Source organism: Artemia sp. Qi Xiang Cuo, chromosome 2 (genome assembly GCF_049724085.1).
Source record: "Artemia sp. Qi Xiang Cuo chromosome 2, ASM4972408v1, whole genome shotgun sequence".
Taxonomy (NCBI): domain Eukaryota; kingdom Metazoa; phylum Arthropoda; class Branchiopoda; order Anostraca; family Artemiidae; genus Artemia; species Artemia sp. Qi Xiang Cuo.
The window spans coordinates 6,075,983-6,101,871 of record NC_142795.1 but is presented as its reverse complement, the minus strand read 5'-3'; the positions used below and the strand labels follow the sequence as shown (position 1 = coordinate 6,101,871).

General features: G+C 34.3%; 1 protein-coding gene across 1 annotated transcript in view; it reads left to right on the top strand.

Annotated features, from left to right (window-relative positions):
- LOC148954843 (DNA-directed RNA polymerase I subunit RPA2-like) overlaps window positions 1-25,889 on the top strand; it is a 132,206-nt gene that overhangs the window by 59,170 nt on the left and 47,147 nt on the right. The window contains exons 12-14 of the mRNA XM_089098895.1: window positions 4,868-5,071; window positions 9,399-9,512; window positions 25,615-25,794. Of these exons, the coding sequence (XP_088955021.1) occupies window positions 4,868-5,071; window positions 9,399-9,512; window positions 25,615-25,794 (498 nt within the window). The remainder of the gene's footprint in view (window positions 1-4,867; window positions 5,072-9,398; window positions 9,513-25,614; window positions 25,795-25,889) is intronic.

Genomic DNA, 25,889 nt, shown 5'->3' with positions numbered 1-25,889 from the left:
GATGCAATTCATAATTCCTGACTTACTTCTTATCAATATTTTTTGTTCAAGAGAGCTTATTAATATACTCATTTTATTATTGTTAAAACAATTTGTTATTGAAAGTTATTTATAGAAGTTGGCGACATCGCCATATTCTCTCTCTTTGGCAAATCTTCTATGATAATTGGTGTGTTCCCGAGTTCAATTATCACTTTCAATTAACTATTTTTTTCCGTTCCGAGGCACCTAATAAAACAAAATAATAAGCAATAATCGTAAATGCAGAATGGAGTAAAATGATAGCTCCTTTCATCATTCATTTTTTAGGGGGCTAAATTTTTTTTAGATGCCAAATTTGTTGTAGTATGCCACTGAAGTTAATAGCGAATACTTAATGATTGGTAATTGGTAATTGGTAATTGGTAATTGGTAATTGGAATTAAGTTCTGGAACACTCGAAGTTAGGAAAAATACAACTTGAAGGGCTGTCTGGAGAATACTAAACTTAGTTAAATGTCATTGCTAGTAACTTTTTCTTCTTGGTTGACACGCAACCTTTGAATAAGAAAATAAACTTGTTACTTCATTCAAAGAACGTGATAGAAGTTCTGGCCTTGAAATTTTTCCATCTGGCACTGCGATCAGTCTTCCCAGGCATGGCACCTTTGCACCGTGACCGATTCTAATCATTTTCCTATAATAACAGCCATAAATAGTAAGTGAAAAAGCTGATAAATCTTGAGTTTAAGTGCAGGGACTATCCATGTGCTAAAAATCATTGTGTTGTTCTGTATTTTTCGGTACCGAAGGCACGAGCTGCTGCCCGAACGAAGCAAGGGTATTTATAATTTTAACATTGCTACCTCTAAGGTAAGAAAAGAAGTTAGCAGCTGGTTTTGTTTTAAATCAGTAGTTAATCAGGGTTACGTTCTATCTCCATTTATTTTGATCATTTTGGTGGACTGTATCCTAAGAAGCGCATCAAATACAATGGGAGAACACAGATTTAAACGAGGATGTAAAACTCTCCTAGATTTAGATTAGGCTGATGATTTAAGTATCCTATGTGAAAATACTAGCAAAACGAATGAACTGTTAAAGGTTTTACAAGTTCATGGTGCAAGAATATCTTTGAAATTTTTAATTTTAAGAAGACGAAGTTGCCAAGACTAGGAGAAAGTGAAAGTGAAAGTGAATAGGTAATGTTGTGTAACAAGAAGGTCGATCAATTGGACAGATTCACATACTTAGGTAGTATTATTAATAAAGACAGTGGGTGCAGTGAATATGTTAAAAGTAGAATAGCCAGGGTTCAGGGTGTTTTTTCACAGTTGAAAAACGTTCTGAGGGATAGTAAGATAGGTCTGCGAACCAAGGTTGGAATATTGAAAGCTACAGTGATGACAGTGATCGAACATGGTTCTGAACCGTGGGCACTCCAAGAAACCGTTTTCTTGGAGTGCCCACGGTTCAGAACCATATTTGGAGGTATACACGGTTCAGAACCAGGATGATTTGCTTGATGTGTTTCAGAGAAATTGCCTAAGGATTGTTTTGAGTATCCGACTGACTGACCGCATCTCAAACAGTAAGCTGTACAAAAAACGTGGTTCAAGCCTTCTTTCTAGGGCTATAATGAGAAAAAGGTTGAGAGGGCTATGACACTTTCCACGTATTAAGGATGACAGATTAAATATATATGTATATATATATATATGTCTATATATATATCTAGATATATATACATATATATATATATATATATATATATATATATATATATATATATATATATATATATATATATATATATATATATATATATATATATATATATATATATATATATATATATATATATATATATATTTATATACTACTACTACTACTACTACTACCAACTCACAGCAGCACCAAGCCGCCTGAGACCAACACAGCTATGCACGCTCCTCCTCCCTCCCAATCTATTCAAAACCTCCCTTTTTACGCCCACCCATGAAGTTCCCATTTCCTTTAAATCTTTCTTTATGACGTCCTCCCAGCCCAGACGAGGACGACCTGCTTTCCGTTTAGCCCTAGACGGTTGGCCGAAAAGAACAATCTTCGGCAATTTGTCATCCTTCATCCGCACAACGTGCCCTAGCCACCTCAACCTTTCTTTCATTGTAGCCCTAGAGAGCGATATTGAACCACATTTTTCGTATAGCCTATTGTTTGAAATACGGTCAGTCAGCCCGGTACCCAGAACCATCCTTAGTCAATTTCCCTGGGCAACATATAACAAATCTTTCTCCATTTTACTAAGCATACATGTATCAGAGCCATATTTGACCACTGTTATCACTGTAGCTTACAATAGTCAAGTTTTGACTTGTAGAATTATCTAGCCATTCTTTTAAACTTTTTTCAACTGTGAAAAAATACACTGGGCCTTGGCTATTCTAGTTTTGATATCTTCACTGCTCCAATCATCTTTACTAATAATACTACCAAGGTAAGTGAATCTCTCCACCTGATCAATCTTTTCATTACCCAACTTCACCTTTTCACCTTCACTTATTCCTAGCCTTAGTGACTTAGTCTTTTTAACATTAATTTTCAAACCTATTCTAGCACCCTGAACTTGCAAAACCTCTAAAACTTCATTCATTTTGCTCACACTTTCATCTAGGATGCTTACATCATCAGCAAAATCTAAGTCCAGGAGAAATTTCCCTCCCATTTGATTCCGTGGTCTCCCATTGCCTTTCCTGTGCTCCTTAAGACAATGTCCATCAAAATAATCCATATAAAGGGGGATAGAACACAACCCTGCTTAACTCCTGATTTAATACAAAACCAGCTGCTAACTTCATTTCCTACCTTAACCGCAGCAGTTTTATTCTTGTACATAAGCACTATCACGTTAATGTATTTGTCTGGTATACTATACAAGGATAAGACCTTCACTAAAGCTGTTCTATGAACAGAGTCGAACGCTTGCTCATAATCTATAAAACTGAGGACTAAAGGTGTTAAAAAACTTAGGAACTTCTCAATTGTTCACCTAAGAATTAATATTAGGTCGATACATCCACAACCTTTTCGAAAGCCGCACTGATCTCCTCTTAAAACTTAGTTTACGGTATCTCTCAGTGTAAAAAGTATCATATTATTTAGTAATTTACTACCTACAGAGACCAGACTAATCTCTCAATAATTACCACACTCACTTTTATCACTTTTCTTATAAATTGGCTTAATTAAGGTTTTCCTAAAATCGTTAGGTACTTCCCCTTTTTCAGAAATCATATTCATAATCTTCAGTAACTTATTCCTAACCTTAGAGCCATCATATTTAAGAAACTCATTTACCACCCTATCAGCACCTGGAGCCTTATTATTTTTTAGTCCTTTTAGTACTGTTGCTAATTCCTCCTCACAAAACAAATCTTCCTTCACATTCAAGGTATCACGAACTTTTTCATTTTCCTTTATATCTCTTCCTTCAACTCTATATCTGTTAAGAAAATTCTCAAAATGTTAGGCCCATCTCTCTTTAGTTTTTTCCTTATCGCTAATTGGGGCCCCATTCCAATCTTTAACTGAGCCTTTAAAGTCGGCGCTGACTACTCCCTCTCAATTTGTTAACATGTCAGTACAATATTTTAGTATTATGCCGTCTAGCTGCATCTTCCAGATCCTCGGCAATTTTATCCGTGGCCTCTGCTTCACACCTCCTTAGTTCATATTTTAAGTAAAACAAATACTTACAAAATGAAAAGCATACATTGATGAATAAATAATGAGGCAATATGCTCTGCTGATATACCTGGCAAGGTCATGGAGGCATATCAGAATATCTTTATCAGTTTCTACTATATATATATATATATATATATATATATATATATATATATATATATATATATATATATATATATATATACATGTAGAAACTGATTAAGATATTCTGATATGCCTCCATGACCTTGCCAGGGTATAATCAGCAGAGCATAATTGCCTCATTATTTATTCATCAATGTATGCTTTTTCATTTTGTAAGTATTTGTTTTTCTATTCTATCAACATCTGTGTGCGCCAGTTTGAAATCTATTAATTAATGGGTAAAACTTAGTTTGTGCATGAGCGTTAATTTTTTCTGGCCAGCTGCAACCCTTTGTCTGTTGGATAGTAAATCCTCTCCCCCTGGGTATTACAATTCCAGGCTGAGAAACGATGTCCTGGAGGAATTTCTAGAAGCTACTGATTCGTTTTCAGTAAAGTTTTGAAAAGCTCATAAGTTACGACGATACCATCTAATGGATGTCCATTTATACCTAGTACTGCTCAACACAAAATATATCTAATTGTTGAAAAACTCTTTTTTTCATACACTTGCTGTTGACACTGAGGAGAAGCTGTAGTTCATATTAATACGAAATCTTGGGGCTCTTGGGCAATGGTGATTTCTAGATTTTTAAATATTTGGATTGTGTAAAGTCAATGAGGAATATTATCTCCTTTTTTTTGGGGGGGGGGGGGTAAGGGTATAATCCTGAAAAAATTTACAAATACTCAAAATTTCTAGTTTAGTTTATTTTCAAAGGTGTTTTTACTGTTCTAAACAACTTCATAACTCTCAATGCTTAGGATTTTTATTTGGGCATTCTAGAATGTATCGTTTTTGTAGAGGGTCGCCATTTGGTTTTGAGATAACCCCAACAACCCCAGACAGAAGAACTGAGGCCCTTATTAATTATGCTATCTTTCATACCTCCCGAGCTTAATTAGCGTGGGTGTTCCCTATAGTTTCTGATGAATACTTCACTCCAGGACCAATAAACACATGTCATACTAAACAACCTCTGAACAATTAACAAACTATATCCTTTCTATCCTCTAGGATGAAAATGGTCTCTTGAAAAATGCATGGGAAGTTGCTAATGGTCCCCGTGACTGGCATGGCCCTGAAGCTATATATGTATTTACTACAAGTGGAAGGATGATGCGTCCAATTCACTATGGGCCAACACAGGACACTTTATTCATTGGGAGCTTAGAGGCGTTGAATTTTGTAATTAGGAATAACTGTGATGTTCCTTTGGAGGTAAATTCTATAAATATTTAATTACAATGACCAAAGCGTCATTCCTTTCTGTCGTACATTTCAGAAAATATATTTTGCTCTAATGGAATTTTTTTGGCCAATTTTAAAAATTTAATAAGATGTTTTAATCAGTTATAGTTCTTAACTAATGCAATTTGACATTTCACTTTTCTCCAAATTTGGAAAGATTTTATTTATTATTATTATTTGTTTAAGGAAATTATATAATAAAATATTTGCAGCCTTTTATTCTGTACAGACAAAGGTATTTTTTCTGTTACCAATTTTGAACTTTAACAATGGAGAAATTTGGGCTGTTTTCTAAAACTTTTTCACATTGTTCCCTCGCACACATTTATTATACATTTCAAAATTTGTTTGGAATTAACAGAAATGTAAATTCACTGGAATAATTTGGTGAAAATAAAATCGGATCGATTTACAAAAACTGATCACAGAACCAAAACAGGAAACATTAGTTCACCTTACAACAATCGCAAGAGTATTGCTGGCATTGGTTCTGATCGGCTATACAGGGGCTAGCAGCTATCCACACAGCTTGCACATGTTAGGCACTAACTTTACCAGCCTCATGGTTCTTTGAGAGCTAATACCAGGGTTGTATCCATGATTTTAGTTCGGCGGGGAAGAGGTGGGTTAAAAAAAATGTATCCAAAGTTTGCTTATGCACATTTTTTTTACGTTTTTACGAGTCGGACAGAAACTTCGGGCGGGGGGAGGGGATTACATTTAAAAACGCATCAAAAATTTGTTTATATACATTTTGTTACGTTTTTACAAGTCTGACAGACATTTCGGGCTTGTTCTTTTAATTAGAACAAGCTCTTTAAGAAAATCTTGTGAAATTTCTAGAGGGCCAAATGCTTCCCTCAAATTCCTCAAGCCACACCCTACTCTGTCTGTAGCCATTTTCAGGTTAAAAATCAATATCGATAGACTTTTACAAAGGAGTTTAGCACGCTAGCTAAACATCTTTTTGCTCAATATTAATATTGAAAATCGATATTGAAGCTATGAATCGAAGAAGCGATAGTCTTTCAGAAGTAATTGAATCTTTATTTACAACTCATGAAAGGCTCCAAGGATGATATACCCCATGGACTCTTTGTTACGAGTCTCAGACCCTGGGTATGGCCGTACCCGCCCTGGATACGACCCTGGCTACCATCCTGCTTGCTAAGGACAAATATAGGCTATATGGCACACCTTCTACGGGATTATCGTCAACGTAGAATTTTTATTGTCTGGGTAGGCTGATAACCCTCACAGTTGGTAATAGACCCCTAGAACCTATGACCCCTAAGGCCTATAGACCCCGGAACATAGACCCCTAGGGCCTATGTTCCGTGAAGTGTAGCAGTAGCTATTAGCCTTGGATCCTAGTTGAAGAGCAAAATACGTAGTTCTATTTATCAGGAAAAAATTGAATGTTCCGTTTCACTTTGGCGCAAGGGGAAGGGGGTACACGGGCCAAAAACCCTTGCGTACAGACCTTACTGAGTAGTAAAGCGGTACCCTCCCCTACTGAGGGTAGTAAAGAGCTAGTTAAAACAAATGGGAAAGTCTTCGTGCTTTATTTATGGAATGTTTTAAACCCGAATGGTATCAGCGATATAATGTAATGATAAAAAATTAATAAAATAATTTAAATAAATTAAAACATATAGGGCAGCAATTAACGCTATCTTCTTATACTTAACGAAAAAGATTAGGTCTCCAATAGTATTTTTCCTGGCCGAGCAATAGTATTTACAACTACTAGACGGTTTGCTAGTATGTCTGAACTTTATATTAGTTAGGCTGCGTAAAGAAGTACTCTACAAATAAGTTTTTCACTATTGCGTCATGCTTTTCCTTTTAAACATTATAATTTCTCAATAGTGTTTTAGGTTAAAGTTGTTTTTTATTCTAAAATCAAAACATAGAGTGCGAAATGTTAAAATAAGAAAAAATTCCTTTTATTTTAAAACCAAGAACATAATATTGAATTATGGAATAACCCAAACGCGAATCTCTAAAATTGTGACAGTTAACTAAAATTTAATATTAAAAGAAAAAATCAGAAATTGAAGACCATTTTTTAAATTATACCGGATAAAACAAATCCGAAGTAATTAATCTTTTCCGATAATTCTGATAGAAATTGGACAAGAAGACTGGGACCCAGGTAATAAAGATTAGGCGTGTCATTGGACGGAGAATTCGTGGCCATTTTATTAGTGAGGAAGAAGAAAAGTCTTTTTGAAATTTAACAATATATAAAGTTTTCTTTAATATTTTCGATAGTTTTATCTTAACAAAAGTTCTCTAGTGGGTTGGAGAGGGCTGTGGGCTTATAACCCCTCCTCCTCCCTCCTTGAATGCGCCCCTTTCCTTGCGAATAAGCACCTTCATGTTTACGTAACTCCGTTTGGGCTCCCTCGGATATTCAATTTCTTTAAAACCTCTTATATTTTTGTATCAATTACATATAATTCGCCTGTTTTATTCTGTTCACCTGTTAAAGGACTTGTCCCACCAAAATAAAATCCTGTGCATATGCCTTAGTTGGCCACTTCACACAGTGGCCTATTTATATATTTATTTGTTTCTTAGTGGGATTATTTATTTATTTCCTTCAAAATTAAGGAGTGTATAACATGCATAAATGAAATCACAAAAGGAAACGAAAAACTTCAACAAACAAAACAAAGCATTGATGTAAAATAGGCTTAATAACGTAACTGAATAAAATACGTAAGAAAAAAACAACAACGAGAAATCAAACATAATTTAAATTCTAGAAAAAAAGGGGAATAGGTTGTGCCTAATAAGAAAATTTTCAGACTTATGAGAAAAATTATCCCTCTTAATCCTAGCTACTTCCAACGGCTCTTCATTTTTAAATTTCATAACTAATTCAGTATTACTAAAATAATTTGGAAAACCAGGTAGAAATTTACAACATTTAAAATAGCAAATGTGCACCGATGATAAATCGCAGATTTTAAAATCTTGAAAAAGAAGGGCCGGATAGAGAACATACGGAAAGGCAACTGCATTAAAAGAGAACCTAAATTAGTCCCATTCCTTAAACATAAAGCAATTATAGAGAACGTACGGCAGTTGCAACTGCATTAAAAGAGAACCTAAATTAGTCCCATTCCTTAAACATAAAGCAATTATAGAGAACGTATTGCAGTTGCAACTGCATCAAAAGAGAACCTAAATTAGTCCCATTCCTTAAACATAAAGAAATTATATATAAAGTACGGCAGTTGCAACTGCATAAAAAGAGAACCTAAATTAGTCCCATTCCTTAAACATAAAGCAATTATAGAGAAAGTACGGCAGTTGCAACTGCATTAAAAGAGAACCTAAATTAGTCCCAGTCCTTAAACATAAAGCAATTATAGAGAACGTACGGCAGTTGCAACTGCATTAAAAGAGAACCTAAATTAGTCCCATTCCTTAAACATAAAGCAATTATAGAGAACGTACGGCAGTTGCAACTGCATCAAAAGAGAACCTAAATTAGTACCATTCCTTAAAGATAAAGGAATTATAGAGAACGTACGGCAGTTGCAACTGCATCAAAAGAGAACCTAAATTAGTCCCATTCCTTAAACATAAAGCAATTATAGAGAACGTACGGCAGTTGCAACTGCATCAAAAGAGAACCTAAATTAGTACCATTCCTTAAAGATAAAGTAATTATAGAGAACGTACTGCAGTTGCAACTTCATCAAAAGAGAACCTAAATTAGTCCCATTCCTTAAACATAAAGCAATTATAGAGAACGTACGGCAGTTGCAACTGCATTAAAAGAGAACCTAAATTAGTCCCATTCCTTAAACATAAAGCAATTATAGAGAACGTACGGCAGTTGCAACTGGATTAAAAGAGAACCTAAATTAGTACCATTCCTTAAACATAAAGCAATTATAGAGAACATACGGCAGTTGCAACTACATTAAAAGAGAACCTAAATTAGTCCCATTCCTTAAACATAAAGCAACTTATTATTTCTAACAACTCCAACCGCATATTAAAAAAAAATAGTGCCATTTTGAAATTCAGACGAAAAAGTGAAACCATAATGATTTATTGTTTTCGTTTGTTCTTCAAAGTAAATACTAGTGGTATATGGTATTCACCCTGAATTTACCGAGCGATTTAACCGCCTGTTGTCTGAATAAATTTTGTATTTTAATAAGTAACTATGCTCAAATTAAAGAAGACGTTATTAGTGCCTAAATGGGTAGCAAGCCCAGTTTAGGGACCAAAGGACATAAAAATTTCATTGTGCAAACATTTTCATTTTCAGGACATGTTGACGACAACCCGGGAGATTGATGACAAAAATATGTTTGGTCATATTGCCAACTTTATACCCTTTAGCAATCATAATCCTGGACCTCGTGTTATCTACCAATGTCAGGTATTTTTTAATCCCTTTCCCTTTAATTTTTTAATATTAATATATTTATAATTTAATATATACCCTTTTAATTTTTTAATATATTCCCTTTAATTTGTATTATATCTAAAAAAAAGAATACTAAATAAATCAAAATACAAAACATAAAATTAAGTCCCTAATTCTGTTTGTCTTCTTTATATTAAATATTAACTGACATTCAAAAGACAACAAAATTTTTAATTTCTTTATTGCTTATATTGCCTCTACTTTGTTTAAGTTTCCAGATTGAAATGTTTTGGTAGATTTTCCTTGATATGGTTTCCTTTTCCTTTCCTTTCCACTTTCCTTTTTAGTTAATCGAAATGAGGATTAACTTATTTTGGTTGTATCACACAGCTTTATAAAAGAATCTAAAGTGCTTTAAAAAATGATGGAGCAGATAAAATTGTATTCTCTATCAACTTCTTTTTTTAATCGACTTGGCTCAATTGGCTTTTGAATAAATATAAGACTCAGATTGATCAATCACAAAAAATTCAGCTGTATTTAAAGAAGTAATTATTAAAGATTGTTTCTTAATGTTTGTTTATTTACCTTTAATGATGGTATGTTTGTTTATTTACCTTTAATGATGGATTTTTAAAATTTTTTATATTTTTGTTTGTGTGTTTTGTTTTGTATCCACGGTGGGATGGCCTTTCATTCCCCTCTTGCCCAACAAGTTTTTGTTGTTATGTTTTTTTTTTTGTTAATTAAATTAATTATGCTATTATTATTATTACTACTACTACTATTATTATGACTAGATCTTTTGTTTTGTGTATGCCCCATTATTTACACATCCAGCCTTAAGAGATTTGCTCTCTGTTGGGGGGGGGGGGTAGTGTATTTTTGTTTTTTTTTATATATAATAAATAAATTGAAAGTTAAAGAGTGGTTGAAGTTTCACAAGTATGTTAATAAGAAATGTTTGTGGTTATGTGGAGCTTTTGGTGTCGCTCCAGTCATCCGTTGTTCGGTGTCCTTTCTATTTAGTGTTATTGTAATTTGTTTCTATTACTTTTTTTCCTGTTGTTATTATCATTAAATTTGGTTTGATAAATAAAGGAGAAATAACGATTAAATTGGATTCACGGACTCAATTGTTTACACCTTGTAACAATGCAGGAATTAACTGGTGAAGTGATTAACAATCAAGCCGATGAACCAGCTATTCTTGTCAGACATTTGTTATAAGCGTAAATTTTGTATTTCCGGTTTCCTTGGGTTTCCAGGTTATAAATCATGAAGTAAAAAATAATGAATTGGTTTCAATGCGTCATAGCTTAGCACAAGGCAGTGAAAATCAAACAGCTCGTGGTACCAAACTGTAAGTAAGGAGTGACTCGGCTCAATAGTAACCGTAAAAAAAAAACAAAAAAAAACAGAACTTTAATAACAAGAGATACATCAAAAGAGTTTGCTTTTTATCCTGTTTCTAAATATATAAATTTCAGGAAAAAGAGGGGAAACACCCCCAAAAATTCAAATAGTCTTGATGAAAATCTCACCATCAGATTCAGCATATCAGAGAACCTTACTGTGGAGGTTTCAAGTTCCTTTATGCTAAAACGTGGAATTTTGCATTTTTGTTGTTATTGTTGCTGTTTTTATCCCAGATGTGGTTGTATTGAACCAGTGAACCTAGGAGTTTGAGAGAGAACTCATTCGATCGAAAATGAAAAGTTCTTGGGCCCTTTTTACGACCAAAAAGATTAGATTGCAAATAGCCCCCTACCTCTTTTTTTTACCCCAAAGTCATCAGATCAAAATTTGAGACAGCCGTTTGATTCAGCATAGCTGAAGGGTCCATTAAAAATACCTGTAGATAAAACATGACCACCATAATCCATGAAGGAAGGGCTGTAAATTACGCAATTTGCCCATTGTTCACATATAGTATTTTTTTATTGGGAAAATATACGGAGGTCTTTGTGGGGGGGGGGGTATTTTCTGCGGCTGATTTTGCATGATAATTTTTCGTGGGAAATAAAGTCTATTGGGGAATTTTCCAGGGGAAATTTGACACGGGGAAATGGGATTTCGTGGTGTGATTTGAAAATCGGTGTTCATTTTAAGTTTTAATCCTGCTCCTTACTTTCAGTTGAAACAACTTTTTTTTAACGTTATTAAAAAAGAGAGCAAGGCCTGAACATTAGGCCACAAGTTTACTAACACTAACGCATGAGGAAAATGTAAAGATTATGGAGAAATGAGGCCTTATGACTATAGACACATAGAAATAAGTTCTCTAAATAACTATGCATCGCCTGTGTTCTGACCAGTTGTGTCCTTTATTTAGTTTTTAAATGCATAATAAAAACAATTAGGAATATTACTTGATATTTCAAGTATTAAAATTGATAGGAGGGTGCCAGACGAAAGTAAAAAAAAATGCACAAATACCGTCTTAGCCTCGACTTTTTTTTATTCCTGCTTGCCTTAACATGAGCACGATGTGGTGTTTATATAAAAGGAATTTCTATTTCCACGTCTTCTCGTACAGCAAGTTGGCATATAATTTAAACCAGTCTACAATAATAAGTGATGAAGTCCTACTTCGATCATACACGAAAATTGTGCACGGAATGAACTATCTCAAAATTGTGCACAGTGCACTTAATGAACTTTCACCAAAGTTCGCATTTGTTTAGCCCAGTGTAAAATTTGCTGTGTAACAGTGCAGTTGGCATTTTATTAGTGGCAAACTTAACCTACAACTTTAAAGGAAGAAATAAAAAAAATGTTCAGAATCTCTACTCGCATATTGTCACTATTGCAAATTTTCAATCCGATAATTGCAATGGCGATTTTAGAATCTGCTTAGCTCATTTGCATGATCCATTGAAAACAAGTATTTGCAAGGTTTTCGTAGTTCAATTCATAGCTTGAAATGTTTTTATGAGAATAAATACCGATTTTAGTGTATAAGTTAGCCATACGTGAGCACGTTTATGCTATTTTTATCTTGGAAAACGTTATCATTTAAAAATGGTGTTGTCCTTGAATTAGTCGAGCTGGATAAAGTCCATGAGATCATACTAACTATAAAAATTCCACCATTTCAACGGTTTTCGTTTTTGTTACGACAAAGTATTTAACGAATTATCAAGCAATTAGTTATGAAGGTGGCCCGCACATAATTGCTATTTTTCTGCTCTGCTCAATAGAATGCTTGTAATCCACTTCGGATGTTTCACCAATTAAGTCAACATTGCAAATTACTAAATTATCCCTCTGTCTAAGAAGATTTTTTACTCTGCCCTTTGATTGCGTTGTGGGAACAACACATTGGTTTCATCCTTTTTTTATATGATTCCGCTAATTTCAGCTTATCTTGAGAAAGTGGCAAGGGTCTATTTTCACAGAAACTGTAGACCTCTGACCGGATGATGAGTGAATGATATTCAGTTAAGAAAGGTCAGTTTAATTCGTACCTTAGGCCAAAGAGGAGGTTTTTTGCTCTTCCTTGAGCCTATTGTGTATGAACTGAAGGTGGGAAAGAAGTTGTTTTATAGTGTATGTCAGAGAAGACTATCTGAAGCTATTCCGCCCAGCTTTTGATTATTCGAGACGAGTTTCAGCCTTCGAGTACAAATTTCTGTTCAAGTAGGCAAACTCCCAAGCAGAATTTGCAAATGGAAGTTGGATTAAGATCTGAAAGTACTTAAGATAAGGAAGGCTTCCTTGGTCCTATTTCTATAATATGTTTTGAAATATTAAATAGAAAAATTTAGAAATCGAAAAAAGGAGCATTTTCCAACGGGTACGAGCTCGCTGCCAGTTACATTTAGAGAACTTTTCTTTTCGTGATTTCGATTAAATTAGAAATTTTATTTTCCGAGGCTAGGACTGAGGCTGAGGAATGGTGTCGCATGTCGCAAAAAAAGATAGGAGGTTTCCCTTTAATTCTGTCTTGATATTGGTATTAGAGAGTGAGACCACGGTAAGAAAATAAATTTTAAACTTTAAAGTTACAATTTCCTTTTTAATGTTGATCAATACTTCTTGACCTGATGATGAATGTATACCGCATCACATCTTTTGTACGAAAATCGTTCATGAGGTACACCAATTTGAAAAAGTTTGAGGGGCAGGAGAACTATTTTCTTCTGGTACAAAGCAGAAAACAAATGTGCGTAATGACTATGCGCAAAACGAACTGTGCGCAAAAACGAGCTACGACCTGGTCCATTGCAAGGACGATTATGATAAAAACGAACCTTGGGCTTCTTCTTGATTTGCTCCCACAACACTTATGGGTAGATACTTGCTAGTATTTAGCTAGCAGCTAGCATTTAGCTAAGTATTTAGCTAGCAAGTATTGATTTTCTATTTAGCTAGCAGGTAGAACTGACTAAAGATTGCTGCAACACGTCTTGTTTCCATGGCAACATAAATCTAGCTATTGTTGCGACCACATGAAAAATTCAGAACTTATTAAGTTGACATTTTTTTGTGTTATTTTATCAAGAAATTTTTATTTTAACCGAAGCTATCAATTGATGAATTATTTTTAAAAAAAATGATGACTGCTGCTGGACCAGCCTCTATAAAAAAAAAATATATACTGTTCTTGTATTTTGCCTGTTGTTAATGTGTGTTTTGCCCAGTGAATCGTCAAATACCTCACGGTATATTTCTTTTTTATTAATGGAATAATTGATTCAAACTAATCCTTTAAAATTAAAATATATAACAGAATCTTTTACCCAACCTCCTTTTGCACCTCCTGGCTGAAGGGCCAAGAAACGGAGATCAACACCGCCGGTTGGGAATGTAAATTCCAATGCTGTTCTTTACCTTTTTTTAGTCCGCATAATAACAATATTTATGTGTTTGGCTGTATATATTGTCTTTTCGGTTTTCTCGTGTTAATTTCACTTAATTAGACTCACTTCATTATTTTCGTTTATTTGTTCAATACTAGGTTTTGAAACGTTCACTTTTTTTCTTTTTTAGCAGTTAATATTCAGGTTTTCCTTCGAACCTCTTCTCAAGAAGTCAACTTTTTGAATTCTCATTTGTACTTTCTTGTTTTTCATTCGCTTGACTTTTAATTTTTTTATTAATGTTTTGTCAGCAAGAACTTGTATGCTGCAACTTCATCGTTTTCGGCAATTTCTTATTTTTAATCGAGGCAAAATGAAAAGGAAGCATTTGGGAGTTTGAACATCTTTTTTATAAGGAAAATAATTACACAAAAATGTTTATTCGAATTGAGAGGGCTATTTTTTGAATTTTGAACACCGCATAGAAGGGATTACAATCATTCATTAAAGAAATTGTCTGGCACTGCCAGCCCCAAACTCGAATAAAAAAGCGAACACGAGTGGAAATTTATCTCTGCAGTATATTTGGCGATTATAACTCTCACTTGCAAGGTCATAACATTTTATGACTGAAATATTCTGTGAGAATATTGGTGGCCGGTGTTTACCCCCCCCCCCCCCTGGAAAACACATACCCCCCACTTGATATCACTGCAAATAAATACTTTTTTTTCTTTTCTTTTTTTGGTGCTCTGATGGGTTTTTTGTCTTCCAAATTATCAAGTTATTTATGAAGGGTTAAACCTTCTTTGATAAGAGTTGACTTGAAACCTTGACTCGAAATATCATTAATCGTTAACACTGTAATTTTTTTGTGTGCTGCATCTGATGGCTTTTCGTATTTGAAATTATCAAGTTATTCATGTAGGGTAAATCCTCCAATGATAAAAGTTGACTTTATGCAAAATTAATTTGAGGTTTAAAGCACTTAAATGAGAGGATCCTTTTGACTTCTTATAATTCAGAGCCAATCTCTCTTTTTTTTTTGACTTCTATACCGCTATCCTACTTCAAGGAAAGTGAAGGGACTATAACAGTAAACTGTTTTCTCATTTCACTGATATCGAAACGAGATTTTTTTTCTGATTTAAGAGGTATTTAAGATATTCATTTAAAAAAAATTCCTATCGCAAGCCCAAAAAGGGCCGAATTCGGACTTCGAGTCGACAAATCATATGATAGTTTATAGTTGAAAACATACTGATAGTTGAAACCTGTTGAATGTAATCTAAATTGTGGTAGTTTAAAAGACAGAGTTTTAAGAGGAGGGGGGGGCACAGTTATTTTTAAGTAAATATGGGGAAGGCATAATTATTTTTAAGTATTTATGGGGAGGGCGTAAAAAGTGAAGCTTTGAGTAGATTGGGGCAGAGGAGGAGCATGTGTATCTATATTGGCTTCAGGTGGCCTGGTGCCTGAGTGAGTTGTTAGTAGTACAATTAGTTGTAGGGCTAGAGCTGGATACGTGTGCCCAGTCAGTCCAACCCCCAAAATCACTTCACTCAATTCGGACCATCCCCAAACCCCCCCCCCCCCCCTCACTCATATTCCTCCCAAAAATCCACTTCCTTTCGACTCCTTTCGTCTCCGTGCGTCCAAAAAGTTACCAGCTGGTTCTGGACTCCACCCGTTATTTGCCGAAACAAACCCAACCCCTCCCCTCTCAGAGACCCCCCACCGTACTTCCCTCCCTCAGCATCAACTTGCCCCCGACCCCCCCCCCCCCATTTAAAGAACACTCCCAGCTTGACTTATTCCCAGGTCACCATGAAACCTTTCTCCCTTCCCTTGCATTTTATCCCCCCTGGCTACCCTACCAGTATGACTCAGGTTTAAAAGTAAGCAGGCAGAACGATCTTCTTGTAACACCTCCATACAGAGTTTCCAAAACTTCAAATTATTATCGCTGTTTATAGTCTCCACTAGTACCTGCTCAATTAAATACAATTGTATTTGATAAAGATGGATTTGATCCCCCCGTCCCGTGTTCTCACTATCCAAGTTTAGCCCCCGTCAAGAATTCCACTAGAACCCTTACCCCATCTGTGATATAAAAAAGTAAAGTGTAAAAACGGTACCTTCACAAGTCGCTTTCGATTCCCCAAACTTTTGCTGAGCAACGCTGAAAGCCTTAACTTTGAAGTTAACTCAGTCAGTATCTAGCTATTGAAGCGTGAACTCCTATAATCGGATTACTTTTTCAAGTTAAAAGGATTAAATTTGATATTGTTTTGGACTTTGCCATTGCGTAATTTGATGCAAGTGTAGACTTCTACGTGCGGATTATAGCATTCATTATGGCTGTCACTCAAGCAAAATTTGATGAAGGAGTGAAACGGCTTCAGGCGTTGCTGGATAAAATATTAGCAGAGCAGAAAAGTTTTTCTGTGTCAATAATTTCCCTTCAAGATGAAGTTAGGCAAATATCAGCTGAAAATGCGAATCTACGAGAGGAATCTAAAAAGCTTCGAAATGATCTAGAGCAAGAAAAATTGCGGAATAACGATTTGGAGAGTAAGCTTCTGGACATTGAAGTGAGAGAAAAAAAGTTGAATTTGATTGTTCATGGTCTGCCTTCTGAAAAGCATATTCAATCAGTGACTAGCAACGTAAAGTCTCTTCTTTCTGACAAATTGCAAGTTACCGAGGACATTTCTCTTACCAAGTGTTATTGCCTTGCGAGAAATAGCAGTTCAAACATCACTAGTAGGAAAACTAGTGTTCGACCGGCCCCTGTTTTTATATCGCTAGACACAGATCATAGCATTCAGGCGATTCTCAGTGAGGTGAATAAGTTGAAGGGTAGTGGAATTCGCATTTGCACTGATCTCCCACCAAAGCTAAATTTCGTACGGAATGATCTATTATCTAAGGGAAAGGACATGCGTGAGTCGGGTTTGGTTCATCTTAAACGGATTAAACAAAAAGGGAGTAAATTATGGCTCGAGTATAAAAAGTCTCCGTCTTCACAGTGGGTTAAGATTGACTAGCTACTGTGATTAATAATGACATTCGTTTGGTGAGATTATTTTTATTACTTTATGTAATGTTTCTCTGTTCATAGGATGTATTATTTTTATTTCTTGTGAGGTTTTTTGCCCCTCTGTAGACTTATTATAAGTTTATTTTCTGTCTTTTTTTGTGTGTTTCTATTATTTTTATTTCCTGTGAGGTTTTTTGTCCCTCTGTAGCTTATTATAAGTTTATTTTCTGTCTTTTTTGTGTGTTTCTATTTATATGAAGTAATTGAGAACAATAATTTTTTCTGTATCCGCATTTTATGTTAAAATGAATGAGTTCAGTTTCTGTAATTTTTTTCTATTTATTTTAAATCAGTTTTTTTTTCTTTCATCATTATTTTCGAGTTCTCGCTGGTTCAGTTGTTTTTGGTACGGTAAAAATCAGACGGTGTGCATTTTGAAAACGTTTTTGATAGTCCTGATCATAACTATGGTTATTTACATTGGATGATAATTGTATTTGGGATAGACTGAGAGACATAGAGTCTAACCCTTTTGACTTTTTCATTTTCCAGAGCCATGATAAATTTTTTGGAAATGAGATAAATGATGGTTGGCTAATTAATTTTCCAAAATGTAAATATAAATTACCTTCCAAAGTTTCTGATCTTCCCAGTACCGGGGTTGTGAGAACAGGATTTTTAAATTGTAGAGGTTTTTTTAGTTCACAGGATGATCTTGTCGATGTAGTTCATAAGCTATCTTGTCATGTCGTTGGATTATGTGAGACTTTTCTCATAGACACGGCTCCTCATATTGCTTTTCCTGGATATCCATTTACTTTCAAAAGCCGAATGACAAGGCACCAAGTTGGTTTGGCAGTATTAGTTACAGAAGGTATCTCTTTTCGACGCCTTGCAAATCTAGAAGCTTTTCATGGGGAAATGCTTTTTGAAGTAATGGTAACTGAAATTAGTCTTGGAACAAAAGATATAGTTTTTTGCGAAGTATACCGACCTCCTTCTTCTCCAGTCAAGTCTATCCTCTCTAAACTCCATGATTTTTTGCATCAACCTCATTTTCAAAATAAAGATGTTATCCTCTCCGGAGATTTCAACATTGACCTTCTAGAAGCTTCAAATGAAGCTTCTGTTGATTTATTGTCTTCTTGCTTTTCTGCATATCTGCTTCCTACTTGCCTTATACCTACAAGAATTTCACCTAGTTCTGCTTCTCTCATTGCTAATATTTTTACATCTTTACCAATTAAAGCAAATTTTGCTGTTTTAAGTGATATATCGGGTCATTTCCTGCTGGTTTCAGATTTAGCTTTTACTTATAAAATACCGCAGGTAAGTAGGGGACGTCAAGTACGGTTAATAAATAAAATAACATTAAAGCACCTGAATGAAAGCCTCGGTCTATTGGATTGGCAGGATGTAATATCCACGGAGGATACAGATGTGGCAACTGATACTTTCCTAAGAAATTTCAATTGCTGCCTTGATTCTAGTTGCCCATTTGTTCCGAAGAAAATGTGCAGAGAAAAATTTCCCATAAGGCCGTGGATAACGTCTGGAATTTTGATATCAGTTAATAAAAAAAAACAGTTATTTAAAAAGCAGTTAAAGAGTCCAACTGATAATAATATTAAAATTTTTTAAATCTTCAAAAATAAATTAACCGCACTGATACGATTGTCAAAACGTAGGTATTATAAAGAGTCTTTCGAAGAAGCTCAAAATTCTCCTCGCAAAACGTGGTCTTTAATTAATTCTATTACTAAAAAACAAAGGAATTCTAAGTTGCCTGAAGTTATTAGTTTAGAAGATGGATCGACTACTAACAAATTGGAGAAAGTGGCTGATGTTTTGAATACTTATTTCGCTAGTATAGGAGAGAAAATTGTTTCATCAGTAATGAACCAGTTTGATTCACGCAGTAATAAATATTTTTCTTCATACCTTCCATCTCCTCAAAGTAATTCAATTTTTCTTACGCCTATTTCTCGGTCTGAAATAACAAAAATAGTGTGTGATCTAAATCCAGGTAATTCAGCGGGAATTGACGGGTCTAGTTCTATAATTGTTAAGGAAATATTGTCTGCAGTAATTTTGCCATTACAGCATATAATTAATCTTTCATTTAAAAATGGAGTTTTCCCGTGTGCTTTTAAAGAAGCGAGGATAATTCCGCTTCATAAAGGTGACTCTCCTGAAAACTCATCAAATTACTGCCCTATTTCTATTTTCTCAGCATTTTCTAAAATATTTGAGAAGGCAATTTATAAGAGGTTCTATGACTTTCTTAAATCGTTTAATTTTTTCACAAATTCCCAGTTTGGTTTTAGGTCTGGACACAATACTGAACACGCTATCAGTGCTCTCATCTAATATATTCATGAATGCTTGGATAGAGTTGAAATTCCAGCAGCAATATATTTGGAGTTTAAAAAAGCATTCGATACAATACCCCAGTGTTTTATTCTTTGTAAATTGGATAGTTGTGGAGTGCGTGGACCAGCGTTGGATCTATTTAAATCGTAACTTGATACGAGAAAGCAACAAATAGATTGAGATAATCTCCTCTCTTTGTCTGTTCCTCAGTCCTCGACGGTTGGGGTGCCTCAGGGCTCTGTCCTAGGTCCTCTGCTTTTTCTAGTTTATATAAATGATTTTCACCGCGCTTTGGCAATCCCATGTCTCATCAGACATTTTGCTGATGATACGGCAGTTTCAATTTCTGAGAGGAATGATGAGGAGTTGGAGGCAAAACTTGATACTGCATTTTCTAATGTTCTTGAATGGTGTTCCGCAAATTTTATTGCTTTGAATTTATCAAAAACTAATTTCATAATTTACGGCAGGAAGTCAAATATATGCCCTCGTATTACCCGAGTTACTTCTTCAAAGTATCTATTATCAATATCTCGAGTGAATGTGATAAAGTACCTTGGACTTATGATTGATGAAAGCTTATCTTTTAAAACACACATTCAAAATATACGCTTAAAGATTTCAAGGTATGTTGGTTTAATGCGGAGGTTGAAGCATTATTTGCCCTACTCTGCTTTAAGAAGTATTTATTTTGCTCTGATTCAGTCTAATATTAATTATTGTTCTCTAGTATATTTATCCACATTTAAAAGCCATATTAAACCAATACAGATTTTACAAAATAAAGCAGTAAGAATCCTCAAACTTTTTATTTCATCGCCTATTTCACTTCCAAATAAGTCTTCTACAGCATCTTTATATACTTATTTAGATATACTTCCAGTTTCTCAACAATTTACTTTTGGAGCAATTATTTTCAAATTTAATTATGACATTAATAAATTACCGCCATATTACCTCAATCAAAGTTTGTTCTCCCGATCACAAGATTTACATCGTTATAACACGCGACAAAAAAACGAGTATCTACATTGACAAGTATAGTACTGAGAGATCTAAATTCGCCCCGTTTGTGTCAATAGCCCGGTGCTGGGATGCTCACAAGGATTTTATTGATAAATTTTCTTCTATCCATTTACTAAAAAGGAATCTTAAATTTCATTTACTTCAGGATTATTTTTAATTAAGTGTCTTTTTAATATGATTAAGTTATTTGTTTGGATTGTTGTTCTAAGTGAATGTGGGCCTCTCGGCTATCTTTTAGTATAAATTTATATTTAATAATATTGATCTCTCTTTTTTTTTATATATATATTTATATTTATACTTGGATCCTGGACTAGCTGCTACTTTCATATTATTGTTGTATTATTGTATCTTTGCCGTCGTAATTATCTTTGTATTGTAGCGTAAAATTTTTTATTGTATCTTTGTCTAGGCCTAGTTTTTCGAGCTTGTCTCCCCATGGGCCTATATCAACTATATACATGTATATGTTAATAATAAAATGATTGATTGATTGATTGATTGATTGAAAAACTTAATGAATTAGACACCCTTTCTAAAATATATAGATTAGATGTAATTGCTATTACTGAAATTCAAGCTCAAAATTTGCACACGTTAAAGATTAACAATTTTTCTCAATTTATTAAACTCAGACCAGAAAACCACCCTCTGGGTAAGAAAGGTGGCGGAATTCTGTTCTTTATCCGTAATGACTTGTACCCAAGTTAAATCCCAATTCCATTTCTTAATCCCTTTGATGATGTGTCTTAATCCCTATTTGGGTATGTGTTCGACCTAAAGTCTTGCCGCGTCCTTTTAATTTAATTGTCCTTTGTTGTTTTTATTACTCCCCTAATCAGAGATCCACTGACCAAATAAATTTTATCGAAAAATTACATGCAAGTGCTGACTTTGTACTATCAAAATACCCAAATGCAGGAATTTTCCTGATGGGTGACGCAAATGATATAAGACTAGATTCTGCATGTAATGCTTTTAATTTAAAACAGGTTTTTAATGTCCCAACTATTAAAGGCAACGCTAATCTTGATTTAATATTCACTAATCTTTCGATTTTTTACAAACCCGTTACGACTTTTACCCTTCTAGGGGATTGTTATCGCTTCAACATTTTCCTATCTCTGCTGGATAAATTTAAACAATTGTTTTCTACAAATGAAAACGCTTATAGACCTCTCACTGACCCAAGACTTTTCAATTTTGGCTCCGGAATTACTACTGAAAATTGGTCCACTGTGTATCAAACAAATGACGTTGACTACATGGCTTTGTCCCTCCAAAATCTATTGAGGAGTAATTATGAATTCCACTTCCCTGAGTAAAAATTTAAAACGTGTTCAACAGATAAGCCTTATGTTACTGAGTCTTTTAAAAAACTTATAAGAAAAAAAAATCAATTTTTTCAAAGCAGGTTGCATTACTGAGGCTAATAGTCTAAGGAAGTTCCTAAAGAAAAAATAAAGAAAAGCAGCTTCTAATTATTATAATAATAAATTCAAAGATCTATATTCTAACAAGCCCAAACAATGGTACAGAAAAATTAAAGAAATATGCGGAAAAAGTCCTTCCAAAATTGATTTTCATCTCCCTGAACCCCCTAATAAGACTGCCAACGATCTGAACTTGTACCTTCCTTCCATCGTGCAAAGTCTCCCCCTTTTCACTGGCTCAAGTCCAACTATTCCTCTCAATACTTCCTTCCCCTTTATTTCTCCCTCTGATGTTATAAATAAAGTTCTTAAACTTAGAAAATCAAGTATTTGTCCCTTGGACATCCCAATTGACTTAATTAAAGCCTTTTCGGACAAAATTGCTGAGCCTTTATCAAATATTTTCAACCACATCACAAAATTTGGTAAATTCCCATGTTTCTGGAAACAAGGTTTTATAACACCTGTCCCTAAAAAATGCGCCAGTCTGACTTTCGCCAACATTCGCCCCATTACGCTCACTTCTGTTTTTTCCAAACTTTATGAAGGTTTCCTCTGTGACTGGCTTAAGGATAAAATTTGTCCGTGTATTGACACCCGGCAGTTTGGTAACTTAAAGAAAACTTCCACCACCCATTACCTTGTGCACTCAATGCATACCATCGTAAGTAACCTTGATAAACCAAATGTCTGGCTGAACCTTGTCTTAGTTGATTTCCAAAAAGCTTTTGACCTGGTTGACCACACCACCCTAATTCGTTCACTACTGGTTAACTTTAAACTTGATCCTCTGTTAGTAAATATTGTTATATCATTTCTTTCAAATAGATCCCAAGTTGTTAAATACAAAAATATTTTCTCTAACACCCTCCCTATATATTGTGGAATTCCTCAAGGAACCTTATTGGGACCACTTTTATTTCTAGTCATGATCAATGATATTGGTAAGGACTTCCCCCATAGGTGGAAATACGTGGATGACTTGACGATCCTCGAAGCATGTCACAGGAATATTAAAAGTGACCCCCTTGAAATTCTATCCCACATTTCGGATGAAGCTAAGAACTTAAATATGAAAGTAAATTCCACTAAATCAAATATAATTACGATAAATTTCTTGAAATCGATTCCCGCCTTCCTTGACCCTATACCCCCAGATATTTCTGTGTCTTCCTTTAAATTACTTGGGGTTACAATTTCCTCTAATTTAAAGTGGGATATCCACATGAAAGATATTGTCCATAGAGCTAATGCATCCATGTCTCTCCTTAAGCTCGAATAAATTTAACATCCCGCCAGCCCATTCTTTAAGGATTTATACTTCCTTTGTCCGCCCGCATCTTGAATATGCTTGTCCAGTTTGGCATCCTGGCATCTCCCGTGATGAATCAGATAATATTGAATCTACTCAAACAAGAGTCCTAAGAATAATTTTAAAGAAACTATGGTGCCATATTCACTCCTTCTAAAAAAGGCCAAGCTGGAAACTCCTGAGCACAGGAGAGGAATGCTGTGCCTCCGTTTTGCAAAAAATGCAATAATAAACCCTCGCACGGAAAACATTTCCCCCAAAAGACACTCCCCATCTAGACACCGCCTGCCACGTACTGTATCTGAACCCATCCCTATCTTGTCCCCCATCCGTTGTTTAACCTTCAGATATGAAAAAAGCTTTGTCCCCTTCATTACTGATCAAATAAACCACTAGTTTTTTTTTTTTTTTTTTTTTTTTTTTTTTTACTGGTGATACCCATGCTGGTGTCCGTTTGGCTGTTCCGTTCCCTCCCCTTTTTATATAATCTCTTTTAAACCTTTTTAACATTATTTTTATCTCAATTTTTTTTTTTTTTTGGTTTTTTTTTAATTTGTGCCTTTTTAACTTTCTTACATTTGACACTTTTTGTTAGACTAATGAATGGCTTTGCCTTTCTGATATTGTTGTTTTTGGCATTGTTTAGCCAGTTTTTTAGTTGTTGTGCTATTTATATCTTTTTTTATTATATGACCCCGAAATGCGAATTCGGCCCTTCGGGGCTTGTGATAGCCATTTTCTGAAATAAATATCTTATCTTATATCAGAATTGCCCTGTTTAATTGATTAAACAGTTTTAAGAAAATATTAGCATGAGTCCTTTTAAAAAGAAAATCATTTTATTGTGAATTCATGTTAAAAAATAAAACATAAAAAATTTAGTTGATTAAAAAAAAATATAGTTAACACTGTTAAATTTTTCTAGTTGAACTGGGTAGCGTTGCACTGATAATGGCGCTTGTAGGTTTTAACTACCCATTTAATTTAAGTGAGATTTAATTTTTTTTAACTAATGTGTACTATACATTCTTAATAGGTACAATTCATTGTTAATTTACTCTTAATACATTCTTCTTTGAAATTAGTTGAAAATGATTGATTTAAAAGTGACTAAACTGTGTGGTTAAGTAAAAGACTGTTTAATGAATGATTTAAAATTTCAGTTTTAAAGTTATTTCATAATTTACAAAAACACTCATTTCCAAAGCGTGGCATTTTTCAGTGCATGTTTTGTGCTGAGGAGCATGGTATAGTGGCCTCGGACAATACCAAAAACAAAACTTTAAGTAATCGTAGATAAATATCAAATAAATTCATAATGATATGGAAAGTGTATGTATATTTTGTGATATAAATGAGGTTTATATTTGATTATGTGGTTGTTTTAGATTTGTCTTGTTAGTGATTTTTATTAGATGGGGAACAACGGTAATAGACTGGGTTTTAAATAACGGCAATAACAGTTTACCTTAGATAGTTTTAAAGAACGGTAATAACAGTTTTTTTTTTTTTATTAGATGGGGAAGAACGGTAATAGACTGGCTTTTAAATAACGGCAATAACAGTTTACCTTAGATAGTTTTAAAGAACGGTAATAACAGTTTTTTTTTTATTAGATGGGGAAGAACGGTAATAGACTGGGTTTTAAATAACGGTAATAACAGTTTACCTTAGATGGTTTTAAAGAACGGTAATAACAGTTTTTGATTAGATGGGGAACAATGGTAATAGACTGGGTTTTAAATAACGGTAATAACAGTTTACCTAAAGACTATTCAAATCTCCTTAAGCTCTGGGCAATACCATGATTAAGGTAAATAATGGTAATAAAGATCCTTATTCTTGGGAAATAAGGTGGATAATACTGAAATTGAAAACTATTTATTTTTGCTATTCATCTTAGTATTGAGTAATAGTCGGCTATAGATTGGTATTATCTATCAGTTTGAAAGGAGAGTAAAGCAAGGGATGCCCTAATCATCTTATGTATGAACTAAGACAAGGCAGGATCTACTCTTGTGTGTAAATCTTAGCTCGAATATTATATTTGAGGCGTGAATTTATGAGGATCTCTGGTCATTACTAGTTTAGTTTCAATAATAAGAGAATGTCACGTTTTCAGATGATGAAGCAGGCAATGGGCACACCGTCTCTTGGTATATCTGATAGGCTGGGACCATCGAAAATGCTGCGTCTTGAGACTCCGATCAAACCTCTTGTTCGACCTCAACATTGGTCTGATATGAGGATGGATGAATATCCTCAAGGTCAAAATTGCATCGTTGCCCTTATGCCTTTTGAGGTAGGTTTCATTACTTTCCATTTATTTAGGTGAGCATTCTACAATGCTATCTCGCTTGGTTAAAATATTATTATTTATAACACTTTATAAACTTG